The sequence below is a fragment of the Bolinopsis microptera genome, chromosome 5, assembly GCF_026151205.1.
Source record: "Bolinopsis microptera isolate Bmic1 chromosome 5, MBARI_Bmic_1.0, whole genome shotgun sequence".
Classification (NCBI taxonomy): domain Eukaryota; kingdom Metazoa; phylum Ctenophora; class Tentaculata; order Lobata; family Bolinopsidae; genus Bolinopsis; species Bolinopsis microptera.
In genome coordinates this window covers 21863375-21890158 of record NC_087076.1, presented here as the reverse complement: position 1 = coordinate 21890158, position 26784 = coordinate 21863375, and the positions used below count along the sequence as shown (strand labels likewise).

General features: G+C 41.6%; 1 protein-coding gene across 10 annotated transcripts in view; it reads right to left on the bottom strand.

The window, feature by feature from the left end:
• Positions 1-26784, bottom strand: part of LOC134814808 (CUGBP Elav-like family member 3) — a 51694-nt gene that overhangs the window by 8561 nt on the left and 16349 nt on the right. For 4 of the 10 annotated variants that reach the window (XM_063823083.1, XM_063823093.1, XM_063823087.1 and 1 more), the window contains 5 exons: positions 21094-21114; positions 18513-18641; positions 2104-2183; positions 1681-1824; positions 1202-1280 (listed from right to left, as the gene is read on the bottom strand). In XM_063823083.1, coding sequence (XP_063679153.1) covers positions 1202-1280; positions 1681-1824; positions 2104-2183; positions 18513-18641; positions 21094-21114 — 453 coding nt within the window. Of the gene's footprint in view, positions 1-1201; positions 1281-1680; positions 1825-2103; positions 2184-18512; positions 18642-19417; positions 19572-21093; positions 21115-22038; positions 22162-26784 lie in introns of those variants that run through there. The other 6 variants (XM_063823086.1, XM_063823088.1, XM_063823090.1 and 3 more) reach the window with 5 other exon arrangements.

Below are 26784 nucleotides of genomic sequence, written 5' to 3'. Positions count from 1 at the left end.
TAACGGGGGTGTAACGGACATGAAGTACTGGTCTCTAGGTAACGGGGGTGTAACGGACATGAAGTACTGGTCTCTAGGTAACGGGGGTGTAACGGACATGAAGTACTGGTCTCTAGGTAACGGGGGTGTAACGGACATGAAGTACTGGTCTCTAGGTAACGGGGGTGTAACGGACATGAAGTACTGGTCTCTAGGTAACGGGGGTGTAACGGACATGAAGTACTGGTCTCTAGGTAACGGGGGTGTAACGGACATGAAGTACTGGTCTCTAGGTAACGGGGGTGTAACGGACATGAAGTACTGGTCTCTAGGTAACGGGGGTGTAACGGACATGAAGTACTGGTCTCTAGGTAACGGGGGTGTAACGGACATGAAGTACTGGTCTCTAGGTAACGGGGGTGTAACGGACATGAAGTACTGGTCTCTAGGTAACGGGGGTGTAACGGACATGAAGTACTGGTCTCTAGGTAACGGGGGTGTAACGGACATGAAGTACTGGTCTCTAGGTAACGGGGGTGTAACGGACATGAAGTACTGGTCTCTAGGTAACGGGGGTGTAACGGACATGAAGTACTGGTCTCTAGGTAACGGGGGTGTAACGGACATGAAGTACTGGTCTCTAGGTAACGGGGGTGTAACGGACATGAAGTACTGGTCTCTAGGTAACGGGGGTGTAACGGACATGTATAACACTAAAAGCTGGGTTACATCCGTGTAAACAGCTACGAGTCAATCTGGTAAACACAACGCACTTGGTTTATCTGTCTCGGCACTTTTATTTTTTGCCAAATAAATTGCTATGGCCTCTGGTGGTAGAGGTTGTAAAGCAGTTACTATGGTAACTACTACTCAAGCGGTAAATTGTGAAACCAGCTGAGTAGCCAGTATGTTGTGTTTACCAGCAATTACTACGATGTAATATATGTATTGCCACAAACTAGCTCACCGATTAAATCTCGTTTACTAGGATATTAAATCAGAATCTAGGGAAAAAGGAGCCGCATTAACGCCAATCATCATTTAAAGACCGCTCTACTAAATAAAAATCAAATGGGATTAATTAAAAAAGGACTCCAAAAAAGTCAGCCAAATACAAATAAGAGGCTTAATCATCATCGAGATGGAAAATCGAATCTAAAATCCAATTTGAAAATTGTAAATTAAAAGTAAAGGTATATTGATTGCTATGATGTTAACTTACCAGGGATGGCAGAAGCTCCGATGGTAGACTGACCAGGTATGAGACCTTGTAGCATCAGTGCCTGTTGCTGTAACATTTGCTGTAATTGGAGTGCGTTTAGTCGCGTTCAGAGAAATGGTATAAAATAAGATGTTGGGAGTCTTGGGTAGGATTATTAAAGTTACCATGGTTACAAAGTGAGATGTGATCGCTGGTGGGATTTGAAAGGTTTAGAGGAGGTTAGAGGAGGTTTAGAGGAGGAATTCAAGAACTACAAGAATAAAAGTGGCGTGTAAGAAAATGGAACCAAAAGAGCTAGAACTACAACAGTGTCGGAAAGAACTGCGAGTGGCAAATTGGGCGTTAAATCTGAAGAACGGCGTTAACATACCTTCACTCAACAGCTATACAGGGTGTGATCACAATATTATAAAAACAGTACAACAAACTGCAAAAATGTGTAAAAATGTGTGAAATAATACATTGAGCTAGAAACGTACCTGCTGGTACATTGCGTACTGGTTGACAGAGCCAGCCATGGCTGGAAATCCTGCGTACACCAGACCCACCGAGGAGTTCATCCTCCTCATCATTTTATCTTTCTCTGTGTCGGCAAACTTTACTACTAGTGGTGATGATGCGCCCTGGAATGGAGGAGACTGAAGATGGGGGTTAGACATGTTATTAATAGCTATAATAGAGACTAAATTAATAGATAATAGCTATAATAGACTATTTTACAATAACTATAATAGAGACTATTTTACTTTAGAGATGTACAAGCTAATAGCTAAAATACTTATAATAGAGACTGTTTGCGTTCTCAAATATCCATTAAAACATCTTGATATGACATTCGAATGAATACGGTATAATACAAAGAGAGTTCACAGAATTACTTCTAGAATCAAGAAATTACAAACCTCCATTATTCGGCTGTTGTGCATAGCATTAATAGCGTTCAGGGCGGCTGATCTTTGGGTAAACTTAAGGAACGAGCAACCTAAACGAAACAACATGGTTAGCATTATTTATCTAATTAATGTTGATGTATTAAACGGATAATTGGTAAAATGCATATTTTATTTATCAACAAATAAGTAAAATGGAAAAGTCATTACTTGATTAAACTCAGTGGAAATGAAAACAAAAAGGAAAGAACAGAGAAATTGCGGCAAGGTAATAATAATATTATTGAATAATTATTAAACAAACACTAAGTAAGTAGAATATAAAGGAAGTAAAGTGGTCTCAACCCGGTAAGATAACCACCATTCAGGTGGAAACACTCACAAATAAATAACCGCTCCAAGCACAAACAGTGAACCTGTACATTATGTAAGTAGAAAGACGTGTTCGACAAGGAAGTGAAACCAGCCCCGACATCATGATCAAAACATTACTGATCTAATAACGATGAAATACACACACACACGCACACACACACACACACACAGACCAAGATGAAATCACCGAGTTGACGGAGCGGCACTCTGTACTGAGGTGTGAGTGTTTACAGCCAGGCCCCTCAGGGAGAGGTATAAAACCCTGCATGTTGAGGAGATGGGGTTGTCATGGTGACACTGAGTGTCACGTGTTACCCTTACTGGGGTTGTCATGGTGACACTGAGTGTCACGTGTTACCCTTACTGCTGTCACCCTGACCACTGCACTCAGGGGACCCAGACACACATTCAACCTGCTTATATTACCCTTTACTTATTATACTAATTCAGAGTTCTAGTTGATAGTCATAGCTTCTCAGGCGGTGTGACGAGTGTAAACTGTAAAACCATAGTGATCGAGCTACGATTAACAACCACAACCAGAGACCGTAATAATGTGAATAATTTTAAAACGGTGAGCCAGGAAACCGGCTACTTCTCTCGTATGAGATGTCGACATTTACTGGGAGACGTAAAATGTAAACACGGGCATAATTAACATATGACAAATCCGAAATAGTAATAAGATATCGCCAACCAATCCACCAATTAATCAAAACTGGGAGGGCGGGCACACGGAAAGTAGTGTGATCCCGGACATTGACAGGAAGTGTCGGCCCACTTCAGGTAGGAGTGCAGAGTATAGCAGAGCTCACTGTGACTCAATACTTGCGTTTCTAACAGCTCCTCAGTGCGAAACAGTGAGTTATAGGTCACGTGGGTTTGGCTCTGGGTTGACGCGCTGACAAAATAGTAATACTGATCGAACTGCACAATATTATAAAAAAAATAGTAATACTGAGCGCTGTATTGGATAATTTCAAAATAGTAATACTGAACGTACTGCACAATATTACATCGTACCCAACTTGGTAAAACGGAGAAGTGAAGATTTAGTTATATATTACTTATATTATAGTACATAATATGTAGTAGGGTTCAGGACAGATAAAACACTAACACTATGAAATATGACTAAAGTAATTACCCAGGCAAACATTGTTCTCGACATGCTCGCGTGTAAACAATTAGGACCATATCACCAAACTCGCTACATCGCAACAACAATACTTTCTAAGCGATAAGAAGCATGTTAAACGGTTAAAGAAACAGGTTCAGAACCTGCAAAACAGTGGTGTCCTGGGAGATCGTGAAATCTAGAATCTAACACGAGTTTTATTAATGATTGGAGCTGCCCCCCCCCCCCCCCCCCCCCCCCCCCCCCCCCCCCCCCCCCCCCCCCCGCCCCCCCCCCCCCCCCCCCTAATGAGGGAGACCGGGACGGGGCCAGCACCAAGTTAAATTAACCTGGACGACTCCCGGAGAACGGTTGAACCAAGCTTGCTCACAGACCTGCCTCCAAGCGGTACAGAGAGAACGCATTAATGATATTAAAATTTCCTCTATATGGAATAATATTCGCCGTCACGTGACTGCTAGAATCCTAATGGACTTTATTACAAGACTCGAAAGTTTAGGGAGATGGCACAGTTCGGTGGAGCTTTACCGGAGATGATGGAGGGGAATTGGGCTAATTTCGAGGGAAAGCTTTCCAAAATCCCATCAGCGGGAATGTTAATGGGGTAATTTGCTGAAATATCTAGGCCAGTAAGGACTAAGTGAGGGTCGAATTGCCCCATCAGAGTGCGAAGTTGTCACCATGAAGAAAAAAAAAACCTGCGAGTTCATTTGATTTAATTTTTAAATCAGAGTAATTTAAGAAAGCTAAACGGAGAAAACACTAATTATCTAATAATTAATTATTATCTATCAATTATCACGATTAAACTATAAAACTGACGTTAAAAAATGAGCGAGTAAGGCTGAGCTCAGCGGACAAGTTTAACCTGGTGAGAAGTGAATATAGTTATACAGCGTGGGGTGACCGAGATTAATCCAAGTTATAGACAATGCTAATTAACGATAAATTTAGCTGAGAATTGATTGGGCCGATTTGTTTCCGCCCCCACAACCAGGGGAGGATAATGAACAAATCGGACTCAATTATGTTTTAGATTAGTTCATATTAATTTATAATCCAAAGTAAATTGGACGATACGCATGTGGTACAGAAGGATTGTTAGTGTAGCATTCGATATTAATTACTAACGCACTGAAATTATGATTTCCTCACGTGGCTTGAATATTAAATTCGCGTAAAAAATTAAAATCCGAACAAAAAATCAAACATTCAAACGACAAAAATGCTCCGAAGCTCCAACGTTTTCTCAGTTGTCGCGGAGGAGACACAAAGTAACAGAGCTGGCGGTCGAGTGTACTTGAAAGAGCTGGACGACATATATTTTGTGAAGCAAATTAAGTGGCGGACTACTTAGTGTAATTGGTTGGTGAGTAAAGGAGTGTTTGCATGTAATGAGGAGGAGGCGGAGGAGGGGACACCATTGTGACATCACCAGTCAAACTCGCGAATATTCTGCTGCAAAACTGCACCTTCTTAGAGTGGGTCGTGATAAGGATGATAAGGCAGGGGTAATAAGGTGGGGCTTGGTACATGTTTCATTAAAAACCTGAACATGCTCAGCTTATATAATATCTAACATGTAGGAATCTGAACACCAGACAGCAAATCTAATAACTCGCTATCAAATCACGAGGAATGAGAAGGGAGCTGGAGGAATGAGAAGGGAGCTGGAGGAATGAGAAGGGAGCTGGAGGAATGAGAAGGGAGCTGGAGGAATGAGAAGGGAGCTGGAGGAATGAGAAGGGAGCTGGAGGAATGAGAAGGGAGCTGGAGGAATGAGAAGGGAGCTGGAGGAATGAGAAGGGAGCTGGAGGAATGAGAAGGGAGCTGGAGGAATGAGAAGGGAGCTGGAGGAATGAGAAGGGAGCTGGAGGAATGAGAAGTGAGCTGGAGGAATGAGAAGGGAGCTGGAGGAATGAGAAGGGAGCTGGAGGAATGAGAAGGGAGCTGGAGGAATGAGAAGGGAGCTGGAGGAATGGGAAGGGAGCTGGAGGAATGAGAAGGGAGCTGGAGGAATGAGAAGGGAGCTGGAGGAATGAGAAGGGAGCTGGAGGAATGGGAAGGGAGCTGGAGGAATGAGAAGGGAGCTGGAGGAATGAGAAGGGGGCTGGAGGGTGAACATGACACGTATAGGCACAAATAATATTACCGAATGAGAAGGGAGCTGGAGGGTGAACATGACACGGATAGGCACAAATAATATTACCGAATGAGAAGGGAGCTGGAGGGTGAACACGACACGGATAGGCACAAATAATATTACCGAATGAGAAAGTGTCAGGGAGTTCAGCGAGAATCTCTGAGAGCAAATATGAAGATACTCTGACAATCTGTCACAAATCTGACAGTCAAATTACGGGCGAGAGAGATTAGAATCTTAATTTTATGTGTCGAGCACCATGACCAGTCTGACTGTCAGTTTACAGGCTGTCTCCCTGATAAACGGGTCAGTCGCTGACTTAGCCTGTGTTTTACACAATCTCTCCGGATACCACTCAAAACGAACTGATGTTCGGTTCGGAGAGGAAGTTAGAGCACCGGTGGAAGAACAGCGACCCCCCAAAAAGAAGCTCCAAGCAGTGACCAGATTATCAAAGATATCGGTCAACAGCTGAAAGCCGCGTGACTGACTTCTATAGCCAATCAGACGGCGCAAAACCACGAGATCGTCTGTGATTGGCCGGCCGGTTAACCAATCACAAGCCATCTATTAAACTGCTTTATTGCTGCCTCCCTGAAAGGTACTCTAGAATAAAACCCCGTTCTTGAGGATGCTGCCTTCTGGTTGGCTGGTCCTGCCCACGTGACAAGACCGAGCCAGCTGACTGGTTCACCTGACCCAGTACCAGTTACTGGGAACCAATGGGAACGCAGCCATTACAGAATCATGGCGTGTGTTTAATGCCAGCATGGCGAGTGCGATGGTTCTTTCCCTGCGAATATGCCAAAACTATTTAACATGTTAATAAGGAGTTTAAATGTGTCTTGCCGGGATCCAATCAAATGGGAGATTTTTGAATCAAATCGTAAAAGAGTGCACCTATACGTCAGAAGATTGTCTGACTGAAATAACCCAAGATTTGGGGAAGTAATGAGCTTGAGGGATACCGAATCTGCTGCTGAATTATAACTTGTTTCTATGACAACAAATGCGTAGGTACTACGAATATATACGTCTTGACAAAATGTGCACTTTTTTTCGAATTTAAACCTATAAAATAATTAACAAATTGATGAACCAACGGTAAGCCAGCTAGACTACGGACATGCACGATTTGTAAAAACATTCAACCGTAATCAATCAGAAACGTGTACGTGGGTTTCACAATTATTATAAACGCCGGTGTCTACCACATATTCGATGAGAGTATTGAAATTTACAAAATCTTCCTATCAACGAAACCACAGAGGCAGCTTCGCAGCAGAACGAGTATCTAGTTTTAAAACTTACTTGCCTACCAACGGGCTGATTATACGGCATATCTCCACAGATCTCCAGTCTGGATTATCTACCAGTGAAACAACAAAATACAAATCATGAAATGAAACGTCTAGAGCATGAATGGGATAAGTGTTCAACTTTTGCTGACTGAACGTGAAATCAGTCCAGAGAAAGAAAATAGACAGAACCAGAACGTGACCCCAGAACGTGACCCCAGAACGTGACCCCAGAACGTGACCCCAGAACGTGTCCCCAGAACGTGTCCCCAGAAAGTGTCCCCAGAAAGTGTCCCCAGAACGTGTCCCCAGAACGTGTCCCCAGAGCGTGTCCCCAGAGCGTGTCCCCAGAGCGTTTCCCCAGAGCGTTTCCCCAGAACATGTCCCCAGAACGTGACCCCAGAACGTGTCCCCAGAACGTGCCCAACCATAACGTGACCCCAGAACGTGTCCCCAGAGCGTGTCCCCAGAGCGTGTCCCCAGAACGTGTCCCCAGAACATGTCTCCAGAACTTGTCCCCAGAACATGTCTCCAGAACATGTCTCCAGAACTTGTCCCCAGAACGTGTCCCCAAATTACAGCGAGATATACCGCAACAAAAACAACTACGAACCTAGGCTTTAATTACGGTGGGGACCGGGTTAGTGATCTGTACACAATACAATATAACTAATACTACTTACCACTAACTAGCAGGTAATCGTACACTACCCACACGCCTCCTATTATTGATATATTGGTGTAATGAGGCAGTGTAAGATGGTAAAATACCACCTTCTCCCCCTCACACCTCCCCCCGCTAAGTACACGGCATGTGTTCTTAGTTGCAGGGGGCCTCTAGATCTTATCCCAATATTCGGGCAAGTGTGCACAGATATACCTTATGACGTCTCCTACGATTTGGGAGACTTTAGTTTTAATGATTCGGGTTCAAGTTCTGTAACTTTTTGCTTTGCAGAGACTTTCCTCCGCAGGATAATCGCTTTTGATTGACCAGCTGTGAGAACATTATATCAAAGAGTGTACTGACTTGCACCCCCCCCCCCCCTCCCCCCCTATCTGTCAAAATGAGACAGGGTAGGTGGTCAGAGACAGAATAGCAGCTTGGTTTTCACTCAGTCTGATAGCCGTTATATAGTAGAGGAACGTGCGTAAAGTAAAGCTGTCTAATATTCACTGCATCCAGAGAGCACTGCTTGAGGCTCAACAAATTAAGCTTTTTACCAATCTGTGGCGGGATTTGTGTCGTTTACCATATATGGAATAAACGGTTCCAGCTTTAACCTCCATCTTACAGAATTGCTATGTCTCTCTCTCTCTCTCTCCCTCTCTCTCCCTCTCTCTCCCTCTTAGCTGGTCGACAAATTAATGAATTTGATTGATGGGGCATTGCTTGCGAGTGAGCCGTATAATTAAAAGCCTTTAAAGCTGGGGAACTCTCTAACCTTCTAACGCCAGGTGGTTTCTGTCAAGCTGCCGTCCGGTCGCATACATGAAGAAACTATAGTACTATTATATATATGAAACTATAGTACTGTGAGTGAATAAAGCGAGGGAAAGTGACAAGAAAGTAGGAACCTGCTCAATATCTATTACTGAACCGCTTTGATAGCAAAGAGTCACATACTGCAGAATTACAGCTTCGTGAGAAGGTGCACATTCAATAGAGATACTCACCCCCAACATCATTTGACTAAATCAAAGATAGATTCTTTGAGAAGCAGGTAAATGACGACCAAGGACAGTAGAAGCAAGTAACAAGTAAAATAGCAGCTACAGTTGAACTAGAAGCAGTAGAAGCAGCTACAATAGAAGCAAGTAACAAGTAGAAGCAGCTAGAGCTACAGTAGAAGCAAGTAACCAGTAGAAGCAAGTAACCAGTAGAAGCAAGTAACAAGTAGAAGCAGCTACAGTAGAAGCAAGTAACAACCGCAGAGCCGGTAGTGAGAAAGTGCTCAGATAATGTCAGGGCGTCAGCATGGCTAGAGTGTAGAGGTTGGACACGGCTAGCGTGTAGAGGTTGGACACGGCTAGCGTGTAGAGGTTGGACACGGCTAGCGTGTAGAGGTTGGACACGGTGTCAGGGCGTCAGCATGGCTAGCGTGTAGAGGTTGGACACGGCTAATGTCAGGGCGTCAGCATGGCTAGCGTGTAGAGGTTGGACACGTGTAGCGTGTAGAGGTTGGACACGGCTCAAACCTCCCAACTATGACAGTAAGCTCCTCTAATTTCGTGTGTGTACTCGGCTAGCTGTGTTTCTTTGACACCTCCAAAGTAGGAAGCTAGAAACGTAACCTGGTGTTATTTCAGTCAATTGTCGGAACGACACGGCTGCTTAAAACTTAAGTGGGAGCCTCCAGACACGGACAATTAGACCGAGAGAACTACAAGCGAGGAGGAGAATGGCCGGTATGCTACATAGTTGTGTAAAGTACAAGGTCAGGATATTGCAATTAACATGATTAAGGTGACCGCAGTACCAACCCGACACAGCGGCAAAACTGGCCACTTTATTGGTCACTTAATTTCAGGTATCTAGGCCCTAAACCGGCCACTTTATTGAGAGACTTCAGAGATCTAGAATGATCACCCCGCATGTTCTAGGCGAATAACTGGTAAAAACTATATTAAAATCATTTGGTATAGTTTTTAATATAGTTTAACCAGTTATTGCCTTGTCTTACTACACGATCTAGTAGATCTAGCAGGCCTTTAACCAGTCACCTTATCAGGGAATCCTGTGCACGTTCCAGTTTCTGCTGATTACGAAAGCCATTTAAAAACGACTGCGTCAGAAGATTTCAGAGGTGTTCAACAGGCGTTCAGAAATAATTACTTTGTCGGAACGCCTGCTGACAAAGATAGAATGACATCATACTCAAAAACAGGGGCAAAATCATTTCTGGGAAATTTCCTAATTTCGATATATTCGTAATCATGAAATGACAAATCTTATCAGGATCGGCAGTTTGATTAAATTGGGGTGGGACCCAAAAAATACAGACAAATCACGTACAAACTAAGCAGAAAATAGTTTATAATCAGTGAAATTGAAAGATATAAAACTTTTTAAAACAAAAATAGACCAAACGAATGTTTTAAAACAAACTAGACGTCCATCTAGACTGCTAATATCTACTAATCTGTTCTGACTTAACCCACAATCCAGAATACACGACGACAACAGGCGAGGATCGGCCGGTGATGAGATTGGCGATGATATATAAACAGAATATAAGCTAAATATAAGCTAGACGACCTTACCAACTAACGGTATAAAGCGTAAAAATGAAGAGGAGGAGGAGAGAGTGTATACAGTAAACATTTACAAGACAACAACCCCCGGTAGAAAGGACTATAGCGGCAGTGTTGTAGTGTAAAAATCAGCAATGTTATAGTATAGTTACTCTGATGTGTAAAATAAAGATCGTTATCATCATCTCATCCCGTACTCTAAACGACAAATATGTAATAGACAGGGTTTTGTATACATATGATGAGTGGAGGACACAAATTAGTTGTTAATAAAGATGCGTGTAATTCCACTAAATGTTACCGCTTTGAAGTTAACACTACACATAATATTGGGAAACATGCGTTTTGTGTGGGGTGATATTTACCAATTTGTGGGATACCTCTTCAGGGAGAGTTTAGCTGTATAATTTGCCAACATGCAGAATAAGGGGGGGGGGGGGGGGGGGGTGTGTGTGTAACAGCATATTTTCCTGTAAAACTCGGCACAGAATTTGGGTTATAATAAATTGGAAGAGGACAAATTTAAACAAACTCTCATACAAACTCTCCGTCATCTTAAAATCAATCTGGAAAGTATAACGTGTTTAAAAATGAGATTTTGGAGCTGACAAAGATTTGAGTTGCAGAGCTGAGGAAATTAAACCCAGTACAGGGGTTATGCGGAGAAGGGGGACAGGTTAAGTCCTTATCACTGTAGACTCACCAATGTAGATGAAACTAAACAGCGTTTTGAATTACCAACTCCACGTTTTGATGATGAAACGACCGGCAGTCAATATATATTATATATAGAGGAGGTGAACTGTCCGTAGAAGGGCAGGCAAACACAGGGTGGACGAAATGAAAGAGAGTGAGAGTTGGTACATTGCACCGGTGTGAGAGAGAAAACACACTGTTTACGAAAAGTATGGTGTCAACAAGAAACTGTACAAAAGATAAAGGGGGTTACCGGACGGAGGTTTAAGAACAATTTACACGAATCGTGTAATAAAACACCACGAGACTGCTATCAAATTAATAAGTCCAGGGAATTACACGGTATAATATAATACGAGTTTGTCAAGATGAGGGGGCCACCACCTCTGGAGGAGGTCAGTGTTAATTAAACGCGGGTCGTGTAGTTAATTTAAACCACCTTTATCTCCCTCCTAAACTAACTGATAACAACCAAAATATGTCACTTTGCGTTCTGTAGCGAGTAGCGAAAAGGGTGTAACATAGTTACATTTAGTAAATATAGTGTGAGTGCTATCCCGGTCCCTTATCAGGTAGACTGGGTGGACTAATTGAAAACACGTAGCCCGTATCACAGTCCGGACAGGTGACGTAGAACAACCAGCTCCGGTACTGTAGTATGTAATCTGATGGAAATGTTACCGCACACAGAGCTGGGGGCGGCAACCAATCAGTGGAGCTAGTCTGGGGGATGAGCCAATGGCGAGAAAGGTATTTGGACACGTGGGCAGGCTCTCAGTCCCTAGGCAACCTCCGAAGTAGGATGTTACTAATAAGAACAAATTGGTTTAAAAGCGAGGTTTTATTTGAAGTTATACAGCTGTCAATATGAATTGTATTAAAAGCAGTAGTGTGTCTTACTGTGTTTGTGCTATAGTTATAAATATCTCCGGGATTTCGACGCGGGATCATATTATCACTCAGCCCGGCCCGCTGTTAGATAAACATCTCAAGGTGATATCATCCCGCCCCGGAAATTTGTATAAACCCGGCCCGCTTTTTAGTCGTAACTGATGTTTATCATTCAATTCTCCGACTTACAATAATCAATGATACTGCTGATTAGAACTCGATAATAGTAGAACAGTTAGACGCGCGATCACGTGGGCGCGTCACGTGCGTACCACGTGCCACCAATAGCATACGCCGAGTCTATACCACGTGACACGAAAGCGCACCACGTGATATGAAACATCGTAACCGTCCACTTCTTTTACACGCAAATTCCTGGGAACGTTGCCAAAGCAGCTAATTCTTGGAATTTCTCCAACGCTTGGCGTGAGAAGTTGGCGACTAGCCAGCTACCCTTGTCCGTGCCCTAAAAATAGTATTGTTTTGCTTGCTCTCCTTCCAGCTCTTGTTCCTGCTAACGTTCAAGCTATTGCTCCACTATGACAGATCGGTTTGACATTCAAATCCCTTGTCGAAATCGCCGGAGATAATTATAATCCATAAACACTTCACGCTCAGGGCTAAATAAATGTAATCCCTCAGCTGGCGCTTCGGGATTACATATTAACACAAAACTCGTGCGCTGCGCGCACTCGTATGTGTTTATCAGATCATCCCGCTAGCGCGGGATGATCTGTTATATAAACCCTTTGCGTGGCGGGTTTATGTTATTATAACCTTATCTCTAAGAACAACGAAAATCTAAGATTATAAGACTGATAAGATTTAACAATTGTTCAACTAGAAAATTGAAATTGATTTTAAATCGGGCACTGAAAATTCAACTCCTGTCGAGATTGTAAAGTTTCTCGACATTTTCTCGACAGTAACTTAACAGTATCTCGACAGTAACTTAACAATAAACTTATTTAAGTATCTTTGTAGTGACTGAGTAATAGGTTCTACATCCATGCTACACGAACCGCTAGCACTTAGCATAAATTAAGTTCATCAACTGAGTTCAACGTATGACTAACTATATTTAATCGTTTCGCTATCTCATTTAAAATTCTCATTTCTCGCAGTCATCCTTTTTAAAGATATTTTTATTTCAACAATTGAAAAAGAAACATTATACGAAAACGATTTAATTATTGGAGAATCAATACGTGTTGAATTTGAAAACGTACAAACTTGCAATACGTATTAAACAACCTTCCTTTTGAAGACGTGACCATGTTGACAACCACAAAAGTACATAACCCCACCGATTAAATCCCTCGAATCACAATAAAAATGCAAAACAAAAGCCAGAGACATATTAGACATCCAAACACCAAAACAAGAAGTTAAACATAGAGAAAACAAGGCAGCAACACCAACTGAACAACCAGACACTATAGCCATTAACATATGTCAACCTCGCTCACTGTGAGTCAGTCCTATCTCCACTTGTCAACATGTATTAAAATTCGTGTGATATAATGCGGAGAGTAGTGGACAAACTATCGGTTCTAGAAACACGTGAAAATGGTGGGGTCTGGTAGGTTGTGGTTTTATATGTTAATTAGCTAATTGGTGGTGGGTTTTATAACGTTAATTAGCTAATTGGTCGTGGGTTTTAGAACGTTAAGTAGCTAATTGGTTGTGGGTTTTAGAAATTTAAGTAGCTAATTGGTCGTGGGTTTTAGAAATTTAAGTAGCTAATTAGCTAATTGTTCGGGAAATAAACTGTGCTCTTCTTCTGGAGTGGCTAGACTCTAGTATATACAACTGATATGCGAGACGTAGCGTGGCCAGTCCTCGACTAAAACTCAAACACAGATCAAAGAAATTCACTGGCTGGAAATGGCAGTGAATAGTTGTTATAACTTTAACAAGAGTAGCTGTAGAGTCCAATTACAGTGACTTCTATGTGTGTCACGAGTTAACTGTACTACAGCTACAACATTTACAAGCTTAAATGATTACGACTAGATGAAATGTAGAAATACGAAAAATACGGTTGAATTTTGATGAGTTAACGTCTATAACATGCTTGCTATTTATCAAGAGATCGCCCATTTAAGAACGAGCGGTCAAGCTGATCATCGCTAACACAGAAAGCAAGGCAAGTAAATCTTACCACACTTAGACCGAGAGATCGTCGACATTTTGTGAGTGACTGATTTATATATTAGTTGTAAAGTACTGTAGTGGATGGAGGGAGGAGGATTGACCGTCAAGTATTTGATGCTCTACAGTTGAGCCTTCTCAGAATGATGGATTCCGAGGAAAGATAATCATAAGATCAGGTATAAATTAAACCCGTGAGGTAAAACAAAGCTAACGAAACGCACGCGACATCTGCAAGTGGTCATTTACGATAGGTTATTGGTCAATTAGGACGTTTTATAAAATAAGTGCTAAAAAAATAAAAATTGATCTTCGAAAAACTGTGGCGAAGGACGCCAAGCGTAATGAACGGTATTGAAAGGGTGGACGTGTTTCATTAAAAATAAAATTTCGAACAAGTTCTATTTCCAGCACAAATCTCTAGTCAGAATCAAGAAACTTACCGCTTTGAAGTAGTGCATGATATTGATGGATGTAAAGGTGGCTTCACTTTAGCTCGACTAAAGATTGTCAATCAAGAGTTTAAATATCATACATAACAACCGATATGTATGCAACATTATTTAAATTTTACTTTGTTCGATTCAAACTTCATCTTATGATAATATTTTTGGGACATAATATTCCGTTTGAAAGAACTTGAATTTATAAAGATTTGCCTCAATGAGATGGGGATAACGTTGGTACAGTGTCTGGATGGCAAAAAAAAGGACGTGTGACTATAGTAATGAAAATCGGGCAATTTTACTCAAGGAAAGAGAGTTGAATGTTGATGTAACATCGTAATGTCCAGGAAAAAGACGTGAAAAAGACGTGAGATAGCAGCAGAATTTCAAGGAAAAAGACGTGAGATAGCATCAGAATTGCGAGGAAAAAGACATGAGATAGCAGCAGAATGTCGAGGAAAAAGACGTGAGATAGCATCAGAATATCGAGGAAAAAGACGTGAGATAGCAGCAGAATTGCGAGGAAAAAGACGTGAGATAGCAGCAGAATTTCAAGGAAAAAGACGTGAGATAGCAGCAGAATATCGAGGAAAAAGACGTGAGATAGCAGCAGAATTTCGAGGAAAAAGACGTGAGATAGCAGCAGAATATCAAGGAAAAAGACATGAGATAGCATCAGAATATCGAGGAAAAAGACGTGAGATAGCATCAGAATATCGAGGAAAAAGACGTGAGATAGCATCAGAATTGCGAGGAAAAAGACGTGAGATAGCATCAGAATTGCGAGGAAAAAGACGTGAGATAGCAGCAGAATATCGAGGAAAAAGACGTGAGATAGCATCAGAATTGCGAGGAAAAAGACGTGAGATAGCAGCAGAATTGCGAGGAAAAAGACGTGAGATAGCAGCAGAATATCAAGGAAAAAGACGTGAGATAGCATCAGAATATCGAGGAAAAAGACGTGAGATAGCATCAGAATATCGAGGAAAAAGACGTGAGATAGCATCAGAATTGCGAGGAAAAAGACGTGAGATAGCATCAGAATTGCGAGGAAAAAGACGTGAGATAGCAGCAGAATATCGAGGAAAAAGACGTGAGATAGCATCAGAATTGCGAGGAAAAAGACGTGAGATAGCATCAGAATTGCGAGGAAAAAGACGTGAGATAGCAGCAGAATTTCAAGGAAAAAGACGTGAGATAGCAGCAGAATATCAAGGAAAAAGACGTGAGATAGCAGCAGAATTGCGAGGAAAAAGACGTGAGATAGCAGCAGAATTGCGAGGAAAAAGACGTGAGATAGCATCAGAATTGCGAGGGAAAAGACGTGAGATAACCACAGAATGTCGAGGGAAAAGACGTGAGATAGCAGCAGAATATCAAGGAAAAAGACGTGAGATAGCAGCAGAATTGCGAGGAAAAAGACGTGAGATAGCATCAGAATATCGAGGAAAAAGACGTGAGATAGCAGCAGAATATCAAGGAAAAAGACGTGAGATAGCAGCAGAATTGCGAGGAAAAAGACGTGAGATAGCATCAGAATTGCAAGGAAAAAGACGTGGTGATGATCAGGTCAGCTTGGACAACAGAAGGTCTCTCATTAGGAGGGAATATAATATTCGGTACACTATGTTCATTCTCCATCACGCGATAAATAAACTCTGCTCTCAGTGGTCGGATCCTGGTCTGGTCGTCTGTGATTGGATTAGCGAGGTAAGCTGATCACTGATTGGCCAGCAAATAGATTAATAGTGGCATGCAATCTTTAATGAGACGTGGAGTAATAAAGGTAGTGCTCTACCTCTGCGCTGGGTGGTCGGCGAGGGGTGTTTGGTGACCAATCACAGCCCGAGGAGCCGCCCACGTGACTTTGATTATCCAATCAGGGATGAGGATCTCAACGTGTGTGTAAGAGTTGCGATATAGTGGCCCAATCAGTGATTGATAACAGTCACGTGAGGTCACCTCGGGGGGTTGGGAAGCTCGTTACGCACGCAAGCAACTGCAAATACAGCTATTCAACTGCTGGGCAGCCATATCAATATATAGTCAAGTCACGTGCTGAAACGTCAGGTCACGTAAGGTGACGTCACACAACATGGCGTGACGTCACATCACATGGTGTGACGTCACGTGAGAGTCGGGGCCGGATTAGCTGGAGGTATGTTTTCGTGCAGTGTTGATTAATGAGGTTGGGTGCGATGAGAAATGTAGCGACTCTGCTTGATCAGCACACTACTTTACTACTATAACATAGTTACTAAGAGGGTTTGGTCAAATTTTACTGGTCGTGCTTTTAAAAGCTGAATATTTTGCGCATACTCCGTGGTCCATCACTAGTCGTAAACTTAACACTATTTTATTAGAAATAGGAGCAATTATTGGAGTTGGGGCCTTTTACAATTTTGTCCATTTTCGCTGTAAGGGCATTATGAGTTAGGGCATTATGAGTTAGGGTATCTGTAAGTTACACTTACATGACCTAATAAATCTGGACCGTCCCAAGCGGAGAATAAATAACACACAACTACTAACGGAAGGAAGCAAAACTGCTAAAATGTAGCTCAGGCTACACATACCAGTATTCACAAATTTACCTTAATACCCTTCCTAATTAACGTGACAGTATGCTGCAAATTATGACTCATTTCAGAAATGCGAAAGCGCCCGAGTCAACTGACACAAATTTGACGTAAATCATCGAGAGAGATAAATACTCTGACCACAGTTCTAACTATTTTAAATAATTCATATTCAATAGAATTCCAAGCATATAATATGCGTGATCGGAAGCATTTAGAAGAATCCCAGAAGTCGAAATTAGAAGATTTACAGAAACAGAGAAAATACGTCATGTAGAGATAAAATGTTGTTTGTGGACGATAAGTTGCCCGCAAAAGGTCTAATGGCTGAAGCTTACATCGGTAACCAACGTTACTGAACTCACAAACTTGCGGTTACACAGCAAGCCGATCAATTATCCTATTACCAAAACATTCGGGCAATAAGTGACCGGTAAATTAGTAGGCATATTTAACGGAATCATCATATTAGAAAACAGCGCTCACACACACTGACGGAGAAACACAATGGCGTTAGATCATGTTAATGAGGAGGACCTGATGGAAGTGAACTTTGGCAGTGGTTAAAGCAGTTTATACTGCACGAGCTTGTAACTCACTTAAACCCAAATATCATGATAACTGGAGTGTGCAATGGAAGGCAAATCTAAGGAATTTTTTAAAACGGTAAAAAAATAAGGAAAATTAAGACGTGCGGCCGGAACACTGCGTGCCGTGTGCTGTCAAGGTACAAATTTCCAGAAATTGCGCGGCTCATTGTGTACTTACTGTACTCCTTCTTCTTATTAGAATCTGTATCAAACAGGAATCTTCCAGATGAAATTCTTTTGATAAAGCTACAAAGAAGTCTAGGCGGGGAGGTTTCAGTGATACCCAGTCACCTACTGATACCGTATCACGATTCACGGCTGACGATCTCGCGAACTAACGGAACACATTTGCTAAACTGACCGCGACAAGGCGCAACACAATTTGTGCAATGCTAAAAGTAAAGGTATAAAAAATGCATAGTTACTGAACTATACGTAAGTTAAAGGTGAGCCACTGTTCTGATATTGTGCTGGTAAAAACTATAGGTGGTGATTGGCATACGCTGTTCAGTGTAGAATGACTAATCGAAACCACAAAAGATTTAAAATTATAAAAGTACCTAAAAGTTCAACGACAGTTGCAGGGAAATTATGTGGGTACGGGGAAAAAATGTAAATACTATCTGAAGTCGAAGAGGAGAAAATTCCAGAGAAATATGAAGTCTATAAGTTAGACGTCAGAAAATTTTAAAATCAGGCGGAAATTATAAAAACGTGCACGCAACAATTCGAATAAAATTCGAACAAGAAAAAGTAGAGCAAGAATTCGTAAAAAACGCACACAAAAGTCAATGAGAAACACATACCCAATAAAAAACACCTGCCGCAAAAGAGAAAAGAGCAATTTAACACTTACCTTTGCTTGTACCGTCCGGATTCCTTAGTATCGTCAATTCCTCTATAGAGCCAAAGGGTAAGAACATGTCTCGTAACTCATCTTCTTTCATTGTTTTTGAGAGCATTCCGATAAACAGTTTTCTTTCTTCTGAAACAACAACCAAAAATGAGGATTGCAAAACTTGACACTTTCGAAGTGGAACTTTTAAAGTATAATAAAAATAGTTAAAATTAGCAATTAGCACTACTTTCACTGTAACATTCCCAGCAAAAGTGGAGAAGGAAGCCACTCTATATTCGATAAAGCTACCAACTGAACTTTATAATATATTAAGCGGGCCTGCCACTTGTAGCTTAATTTTAACAAGATTGTATATTATTCTCCCGTGTACAATATGAAATGTATCCGGAGCTGGCTAATGCAATATACCGTTATCGTTTAGCTGATATATGTTATACAAGGTTAATTAAGAGGCGGATTTATGGGACCGCTGGAAGTGCAGCTACGTAAGGTAAGTACGGTGTGCTTTATGAAGGAGTAAGTACAGTGTACTTTATGGGGAAATATTCCCACCAGTCAGTTAACTCCTTGCCCAGTTTGTTTACGCATTATAATTTTATAATGTCCAGTCTACCGCATTTTCATGGACAAAATTTTCCAAGTTCATTTTCCAAGTTCATTTACCGCTTTTTGTGAATTTTATGACACGTAAAAAGATAAATGTGATTGCAATATATATATATATATACACAGTCAAATATGAGAAGTTACAAGGATTTAACAAGAGGATCAATGCTGGGATCAAATCATGCCGACGTTTACTTTATCGTGTGGATCACATGTCACGATAAAAAGATAGTTATAATACTTTAGTTACCATGGTCTCAATACCAGTAACCATGGCAATAGATGAAGAAGATTACCTCCGTAAGAACTGGGCATGTAGTAAGGGTAGGACGACATGTTTGTATCGAGAGGAGATACGGTACACATAAAAACAAAAAACAAAAACACAAACAAATAACACAGAAAAAGAAGGGGTTGGTGGTGGGACACACGAAGCTACTCGTAGGTACTGACTCCCCGCTCTGATAATCCGGCCATAAGAACCCCTGTGGGTCACGTGACACGTGCAGTTAGCTCACGTGACACGTGCATCTGGGGTCCCGTGACCATGGCAACTGGTCACGTGGCCCCTGATAGTGTGGCAAGGTTGGCTACTCTACTCCGTCATAAGACCCTCATATGGTTACTGTTTGATAACGCAATTGGTAATTGGTAAACGAACTGCAGCTCACTGGGTCCTACTGTTTAACAGCTAGTTTTTATGCGGCCCCATCAACCCCCCGGATCAAATTCAAATCTCCCGGGCAGCCCTAATTTACTCATAATCGATTGGCTGTTGTGCACATCGTTCTGATTGCTCTGTTTGGATCTCGGATCGATAGTTTGCTGGCTGGCCGAGTGTGCTTATAACTCAATCACTTTCAACACGAAGCGAAAAGTTGCTGCCGTTATCAGTTTCTTTGTGATAACGTTGTATCGAATAACAAGCGGCCGCGAGAGCATGGGACCAGTACGTGGCACGTGACATTTGCTTATCTATTTCTCTGCTCTCCCATTGGTTAAGCTAACTTGCTTCCTAGCAGAACCGGGAGCAAGTAAGACAAGCTAGAGCCAATAAATATAACATCACCACAATCTAATTTGTACGCGGCCCTCCCCCCGATAAGGAATTCCAATTGATCACGTGATTTGTGCCGAGGGTTTTATGTGACTCATTCCTCGTCTACCAGCTGTGTTATATGGGTTCCCCTCTAAAACTACACTGGAATGCTCTGTCCCAGAGATTAATGGAATAATAAATGAGACACAATGACACTTGAGAAGGAGACAGCTCGAAACATGTAGATAATCAATGACACATAAAACATATGATTACATGTATTATCATCGTCATTATTTGAACCATTATATCCTTCTGTAAGGGTTTCCCCGCATTTCCCCGCACATTTATAATGCGTGCGAGAAAGGTCGCACTCGGATAATCAGACACGGTAACACAGAGATATTGGTGAGGTTGCAATACATGCTGACCCTCACAGTTCATACATACCACATGTTCACCACACACACCGTGGCCGGAGACTATCTCCCTTCCCGGGGCCTTCTCCCCCGGACACCTAATTTTTAGCGGTTAAATCGCATATAATATAGTTTTCGCATGTAATATAGTTTTTAGCGGTTTAATAACATGTAATATTCTTTTTAGCGGTTTAATCGAGTATAAAATATTGGTTTATTCGGTGTTCTCATCTGGATCAATAATAAGTTTCAGCATGTGAGGCTGCTAAATAGTAGTAAAGCTAAGTAGTAGAATTATTGCTTATTATTGAGAAGGGATACTTGTCTTCAATTGTATATCAATCCAGTTTAAATATTGAATCTTAGGGTTGCAATTGGGCCAATCACGACTCCAAAAACTCCATGCTGCAAAAAATATAATGTAGCAAAGGGGCCGGCTAACAAGAGGCCAAGAGTAGCGGAAAAATAGCAGATAAAACCCAAAAAGAGTGCTTTTAAGCGAGATTCGACTTACCAACTGGGCCCAATCCGCCATCTGGGGGTTTTCTGGTTAATTATTAGCTTTCTGGGCACCTCTAATAGTGCTTCAGATATTATAAAGTTTAATTGTTATTTCACTGTAAACATATTCTAACTCACACACTACAATTTTAACAGCCTATGAATGTTTGGCCACACTCAATACTGAGTACATCACCGCCCGACAGATGAAACCTTTTACAGATTTTAGGATAACATTCTCGAGTTTTAAGTAATACATGAATCAAGATGTAAATGTAGTACCAAGTAAGACACACGAAGAATTTGGTAAACACGCCAGGATTGATAATTAGTGAATGATTTAAAAGATAGAATAAACAATAAAAGTTTAAGAACAGATGAAATTTTCTCAAGGAAATATAACCATGAAAAAATAAATAAATAAATAAAAGTAGCGGAAGCCATAACCGATCTGATTTTACCATAGAATTTGAATGCAACAGTTATTGTACTTCAGACTATTATAACTTATAAGTTGATGTCATCATTAATTGTGATGCGATGAAATGAGTTATTGAATAGTGATACATACAAGCGGTTGAAAGTGGATGTGCATGACATGTACTGACGTCTGACAGACATTAACATTTAACAATTTGAAGGAGAAGCCACCAATGCAACACAAAACAGGTGACATTTTTCTTAGGAAACGTCTAGAAGAAACAGTACACCGGAGTTCAAAAAAAGAATGCTAGCGCAGATTTCGCCAATTGGCGCAGCAGTAAAAACAAAAGGTCCTGGCGGCGCTGGACCACAGCACCTCCTGTGTTTCTCGAGTGGGGGGACAGCTCTCGCGCACTAGAGTGGGGGACAGCTCTCGCGCACTAGAGTGGGGGACAGCTCTCGCGCACTAGAGTGGGGGACAGCTCTCGCGCACTAGAGATAGGGGGCTAGGTGTTGGTAAAAAGAAGAGACCTACCTAAGATAGGAGAACCCAGGACCGGATCCCCGATACTCTTCATTCCAGCACATAAAACACTACCTCCACAGAACAGGATTACACGGGACACTGATTGCAAGTAGACAAAGGAAAAGGAATATATATCTCTCTCTCTGTGCCTGCCCAGCCTAGGACTAGTTTAACTATTCTACTCCGAGGATGACGGAAGTAGTAGGAGCCTCCCCTTAGCTAATAAGTACAACGCAGTACAGCACTCGAGCCATTGGTTGCCTCACATCCTCTAATTACCTAGGAAATTTATCTCTAATTTGGTGGGTAGTCATGGCAACAGCAAGTTTATCTAGCGTAATGTGAGCGTTGGTGGAGAGGATGCGGGAACGAGAGAGGACGGTTTAAAGAGAGTCTGAAGAGTACAGATTACAGTGGATCATCATGTAAAGTACACGGTTAGAGGGGGGAGAGCTGCGTCCTATCTGGGGAGCTGGAGTACAATTGTAGTCAGTACAATCACGAGGGCACTGGATGAAGAGCCTTCAGGGTAGAAGGGCAGTTTGCTTGAAGCAGGCCAGGTTTGGCCAGGTTATAGTTGTTGGGAGGAGGAGGAGGAAACAGGCCGGTGGAGGGAGGAGGAAACAGCCCTGTTGACGTGGGTTTGTAAGGCCGTCCGTGGTCTGACGAGCATCTATTGACACTAACTCCCGCAAAGTGGTTAATTTTAGAGCTCAGTCTGCAGTCGAATTCTCTAAATTTAGTGCAAGGCATTGTTTGAATCCCTGTAAACATTAGCCAGACTGAGAGCGATCATTACTCTCGGGTTTGTTGCAAGTCCTCGTGTTGAAGGAAATTTAAACTCTCAGAGTTTGGATAATCTTTTCAATCCAGGAGGTCGGATTCTAGGCCAAGCAAGATAATATTAGGGAGTCCTTGAGGTATGCCAGCCGGGGTATGGCAGAGGTTGTGCCAGAATTAGGTTATCAGATAGCACCAAAATTATTCTCAAAAATGCAGGGCTTCACATGATGATGTAATGTTTAGCTTCCCCTGGTGGACGACTGATTTCAAATACAGCTCGTTCTGGTTTTTCTTGATAAAGATAACTAATTGGAGTGCATACAAGGTCAGGTCAACATTTATATTAAGTTCAGAGCAGTCCATATTGGGCATTGAATGCGTCATTAAACTTCCACCAAAATTATGCATCTGTTTTTCGGCAAAACATTAAACCCCTCGTGCTCCAATCAAACACCAGAGACGCGCCCACGTGACTTTCTTCGGCCAATCAAAACACGTGGGCACACCCACGTGACTGGAAGTGTAATCTGATTCACAAGACAACATCTCCTTATCACCGCCCCTGATAACCCATTCTGACAGCTCCTCACGTCATACGATTAACCGAATCAAAGCTGGCCCGCTCAAAATCTTAAGAAATCAAGGTCCAAGATAATTAATTATCAGCTTGATATGCGAATAACATCATATCTTAAAAAGTTGGTGTCGATCATAATTCATACGACAATCTTTATCGTCACGTTTATCCACAGACCGATCAAATGCTGATAAAATATCACAACCAGAAAGTAATGTGGTAGGAGATCTGGATATTTCACGTGAGGATTACCAGTATCAGAAACCGGACTTAGGAGTATGGTGTGTTGGCATCCTGTTAGAAGATATGATAACAGGATAGGAGGAGGGGGAGGAGGAGGAGGAGGAGGAGGAGGAGGAGGAGGAGGAGGAGGAGGAGGAGGAGGAGGAGGAGGAGGAGGAGGAGGAGGAGGAGGAGGAGGAGGAGGAGGAGGAGGAGGAGGAGGAGGAGGAGGAGGAGGAGGAGGAGAAGGAGGAGGAGGAGGAGGAGGAGGATGAGGAGGAGGAGGAGGAGGAGGAGAGGGGCGTTACAAACCTTATTCCCACTCTCACCCCGGAGGTCTATATCAAGCTATGAGACAGCCCATTATCGCACTTTTTAAACCTCTCTCTGGCTGAGACTCGGTTTTCATCAAAGATGTATCACTGCCCTGATTGTAACACCTAATTCCAGCACCTCATATCCACCTCGTAGCACGTGCAACTCATATCAGATCACGTGCAACTCATATCAGAGCACGTGCCAAGAGCCTGTCCAGTCGTGAGGTTATCACAGAACTGATTTCAGGGAGGGTGGAGAGGTGGGCGGGGTACAATGCCGTCCTGTAGATAAGGGCCGACAGGTGTGTGTGAAGTGAGATTTTATGATAACACCAGACTTATCTCCAATAATATAACACGGTGATACTTCAGTTGTTGTGGCACCGGAAAAAGGAAGGATAAGAGATAAGAGAATGGTATGATAAGAAAGCAACATTAAATTAGAGATGAACACATTTATATGAGTGGTGGCACGTGGAGTCAACATTTAGGGATGACAAGTGACAACAAGAAACGTTCTAAAACTTTTCAAAAGTAATATAAATTAAAATTATCCGAATAATTTCAAGCCCGGTTATCAAAGTAACTAGCCTCAAGAGTAAACAGCAAATGCAACATCACACGGAACAATAAACAAAAATTCCAAAGTTTAGTAATAAGCAACAAGGGAAAACTTAGTGACAACATGACATTATAACGGTGGCGGAAAGGAGGACAGAAGAGAAAATGGCCGGTGTATAAACATGTAGCTGAGAGAATAATAAGACAGGGGATTATAGTGTCCTGGTCGCGTTGACAAGCGTAAAGCCATACCTTGTGCACATTGACCTACCGTAGTATATATTTATCATAGCCGTCCTTATTAAACAGAATTATTTTTAAAATCCAAATATTTTACAAGGTTCTTGGTTGGAGAGACGGAGTGGGAATGTTTTAAATTTGGTGTTGTTTGTGAAAACAATAAGCGTGTTACTAATAGGTTCTTATCATATCCGCAGGTTAAACTTGAGGCTAGCAATTAGGTTTTCTTCAATATAGAGCGCTGTAGTCTGTAGAGTCTATATATTGAGCTGTAGTCTGTATAGTCTATAATATATTGACGCAGCAAGACCACTTTTTGGTTAAGCTGGAGGGATGTCACCCCAGGCAGCATTACGTAAAATAGTTATGACAACTTAGCAATAGATTTAATACATTTTCAATTAGGATATAGATTAGCTTATGCAATATTAGATGGCAGCATTTATTTGAGATTGTATGACCTCATTTATTCTGACGATTCTGACGAAAAGCTGCCATATATCGCTGTGTGCACCAACATACCGAAGGTGTATAATGTATATATAATGTTTTCTGGAAGCTATGTGATATTAGGAATATGCGAACGTTATCAATACCGGGGCCCGGGCCTAAGACTTATTTTTGGTCTATAATCAGAACTTTCCAATTAAAATTTCGATAAGACTTTCTACTTTCTTTGGGAAAGATTATTCTTCAGAGAAGATACCAGAAGTGGCTTTCATCAAGTTCGTTAAAAATGGACAATACTTTTAAATGAAGATTTATACAAATTTGCTTTTACCATGTTTAATTTGAATGCCATAAGTTAAATTTTAAACACCAGTTCGTCCAGAAAGCTAGAGATCTTGACGGCGTTTTATCAGCTTATCAGTTTAAAACCCCATCTAATATTCAAATATGTAAATATGCTGGCTTGCACTTACCAGCCTCAAACGTGACTTGTGTTACAGTTGGATGGAGTCTATACTAATTATTTGACGCAGATTCTACATACCTCAAGTATAGAAGTCAAGAAATGCAATCTAAGTTGGTCAATGGTCATACGGATTACGGTTTATTGAATTATCCTTAAACTTAAAGTCGAAAAAACACGCTCTTTCACTCCGAAAATCTTCCGACATTCTTAAAAAGGGTGCTAGAATGGGTGTGACGGTGCCATAAAATCACCCCGCATAAAATTAAACGAGAATCAGGATTCATAAAAATTCGTCAAAAAAGAATGCAAACTTTGCCGGCCCATAACTTTGGTCCACTGAAGCTGTGTTACTGGTTGTCCCACCCCAATTATTTGACAACAATAACGAACCCCTTATCAGCTGTAAGGAGTAAACAGTAAAGCTGTGAATTGTGCTATAACATTCCGGAGCACGCCCAACACGCTTGTTGGGACCTTTTTAACTCGGTAATTTTCGGGGTGGAGACTGGAGAGCTCAAAGGTCCAATTTCATAGTTAAAACTTCAAACTTTTAACAGAAGTTATGGGCCAGCAAACTTTCCACACCTTTTTTAGAATTAGCCTGAAATCTTATGCTCTAGCAGCAAAGGTACATCACGTACAAATTGAACAAAATGGCAACTCTGCTGTATATTCATGCCCAACAGTACAAGTCAAAAACCCTCAAAAGGATGACTAAGTTATATATATATCTATATTATATTTTAAACTTGACGAAATTTCCCCGGCAACGGGGACATAGAAGAAAAAACACCGAAAATCGACCTCAAAATGACCCTCTGGTGATGCCAAACCCAGCTCGCAAATGGAGTTGAAACCTCGCCATTTTTAGCAGGGTTGTAGAAAAAGGATAGGAATAGGCTATAGCATTCTTAGAATTTTGATTTAGGCTTTCGATTTTTTATAATTAACGTCGGAAGTGAGGTTAAATAATCGTTAGAATAATGGCGTTATTTAAGCAAAGGTTTACTGCGCTGTTGCGTAGCAACGATAAAAATGCACGTGCGCGAGCAACCACAGATTAACAACGCGCGTTGTTATGCTGTATGATACGTCATAATTTCAAAACTAGCTCACATTTACGCTCACGCTATGACTTC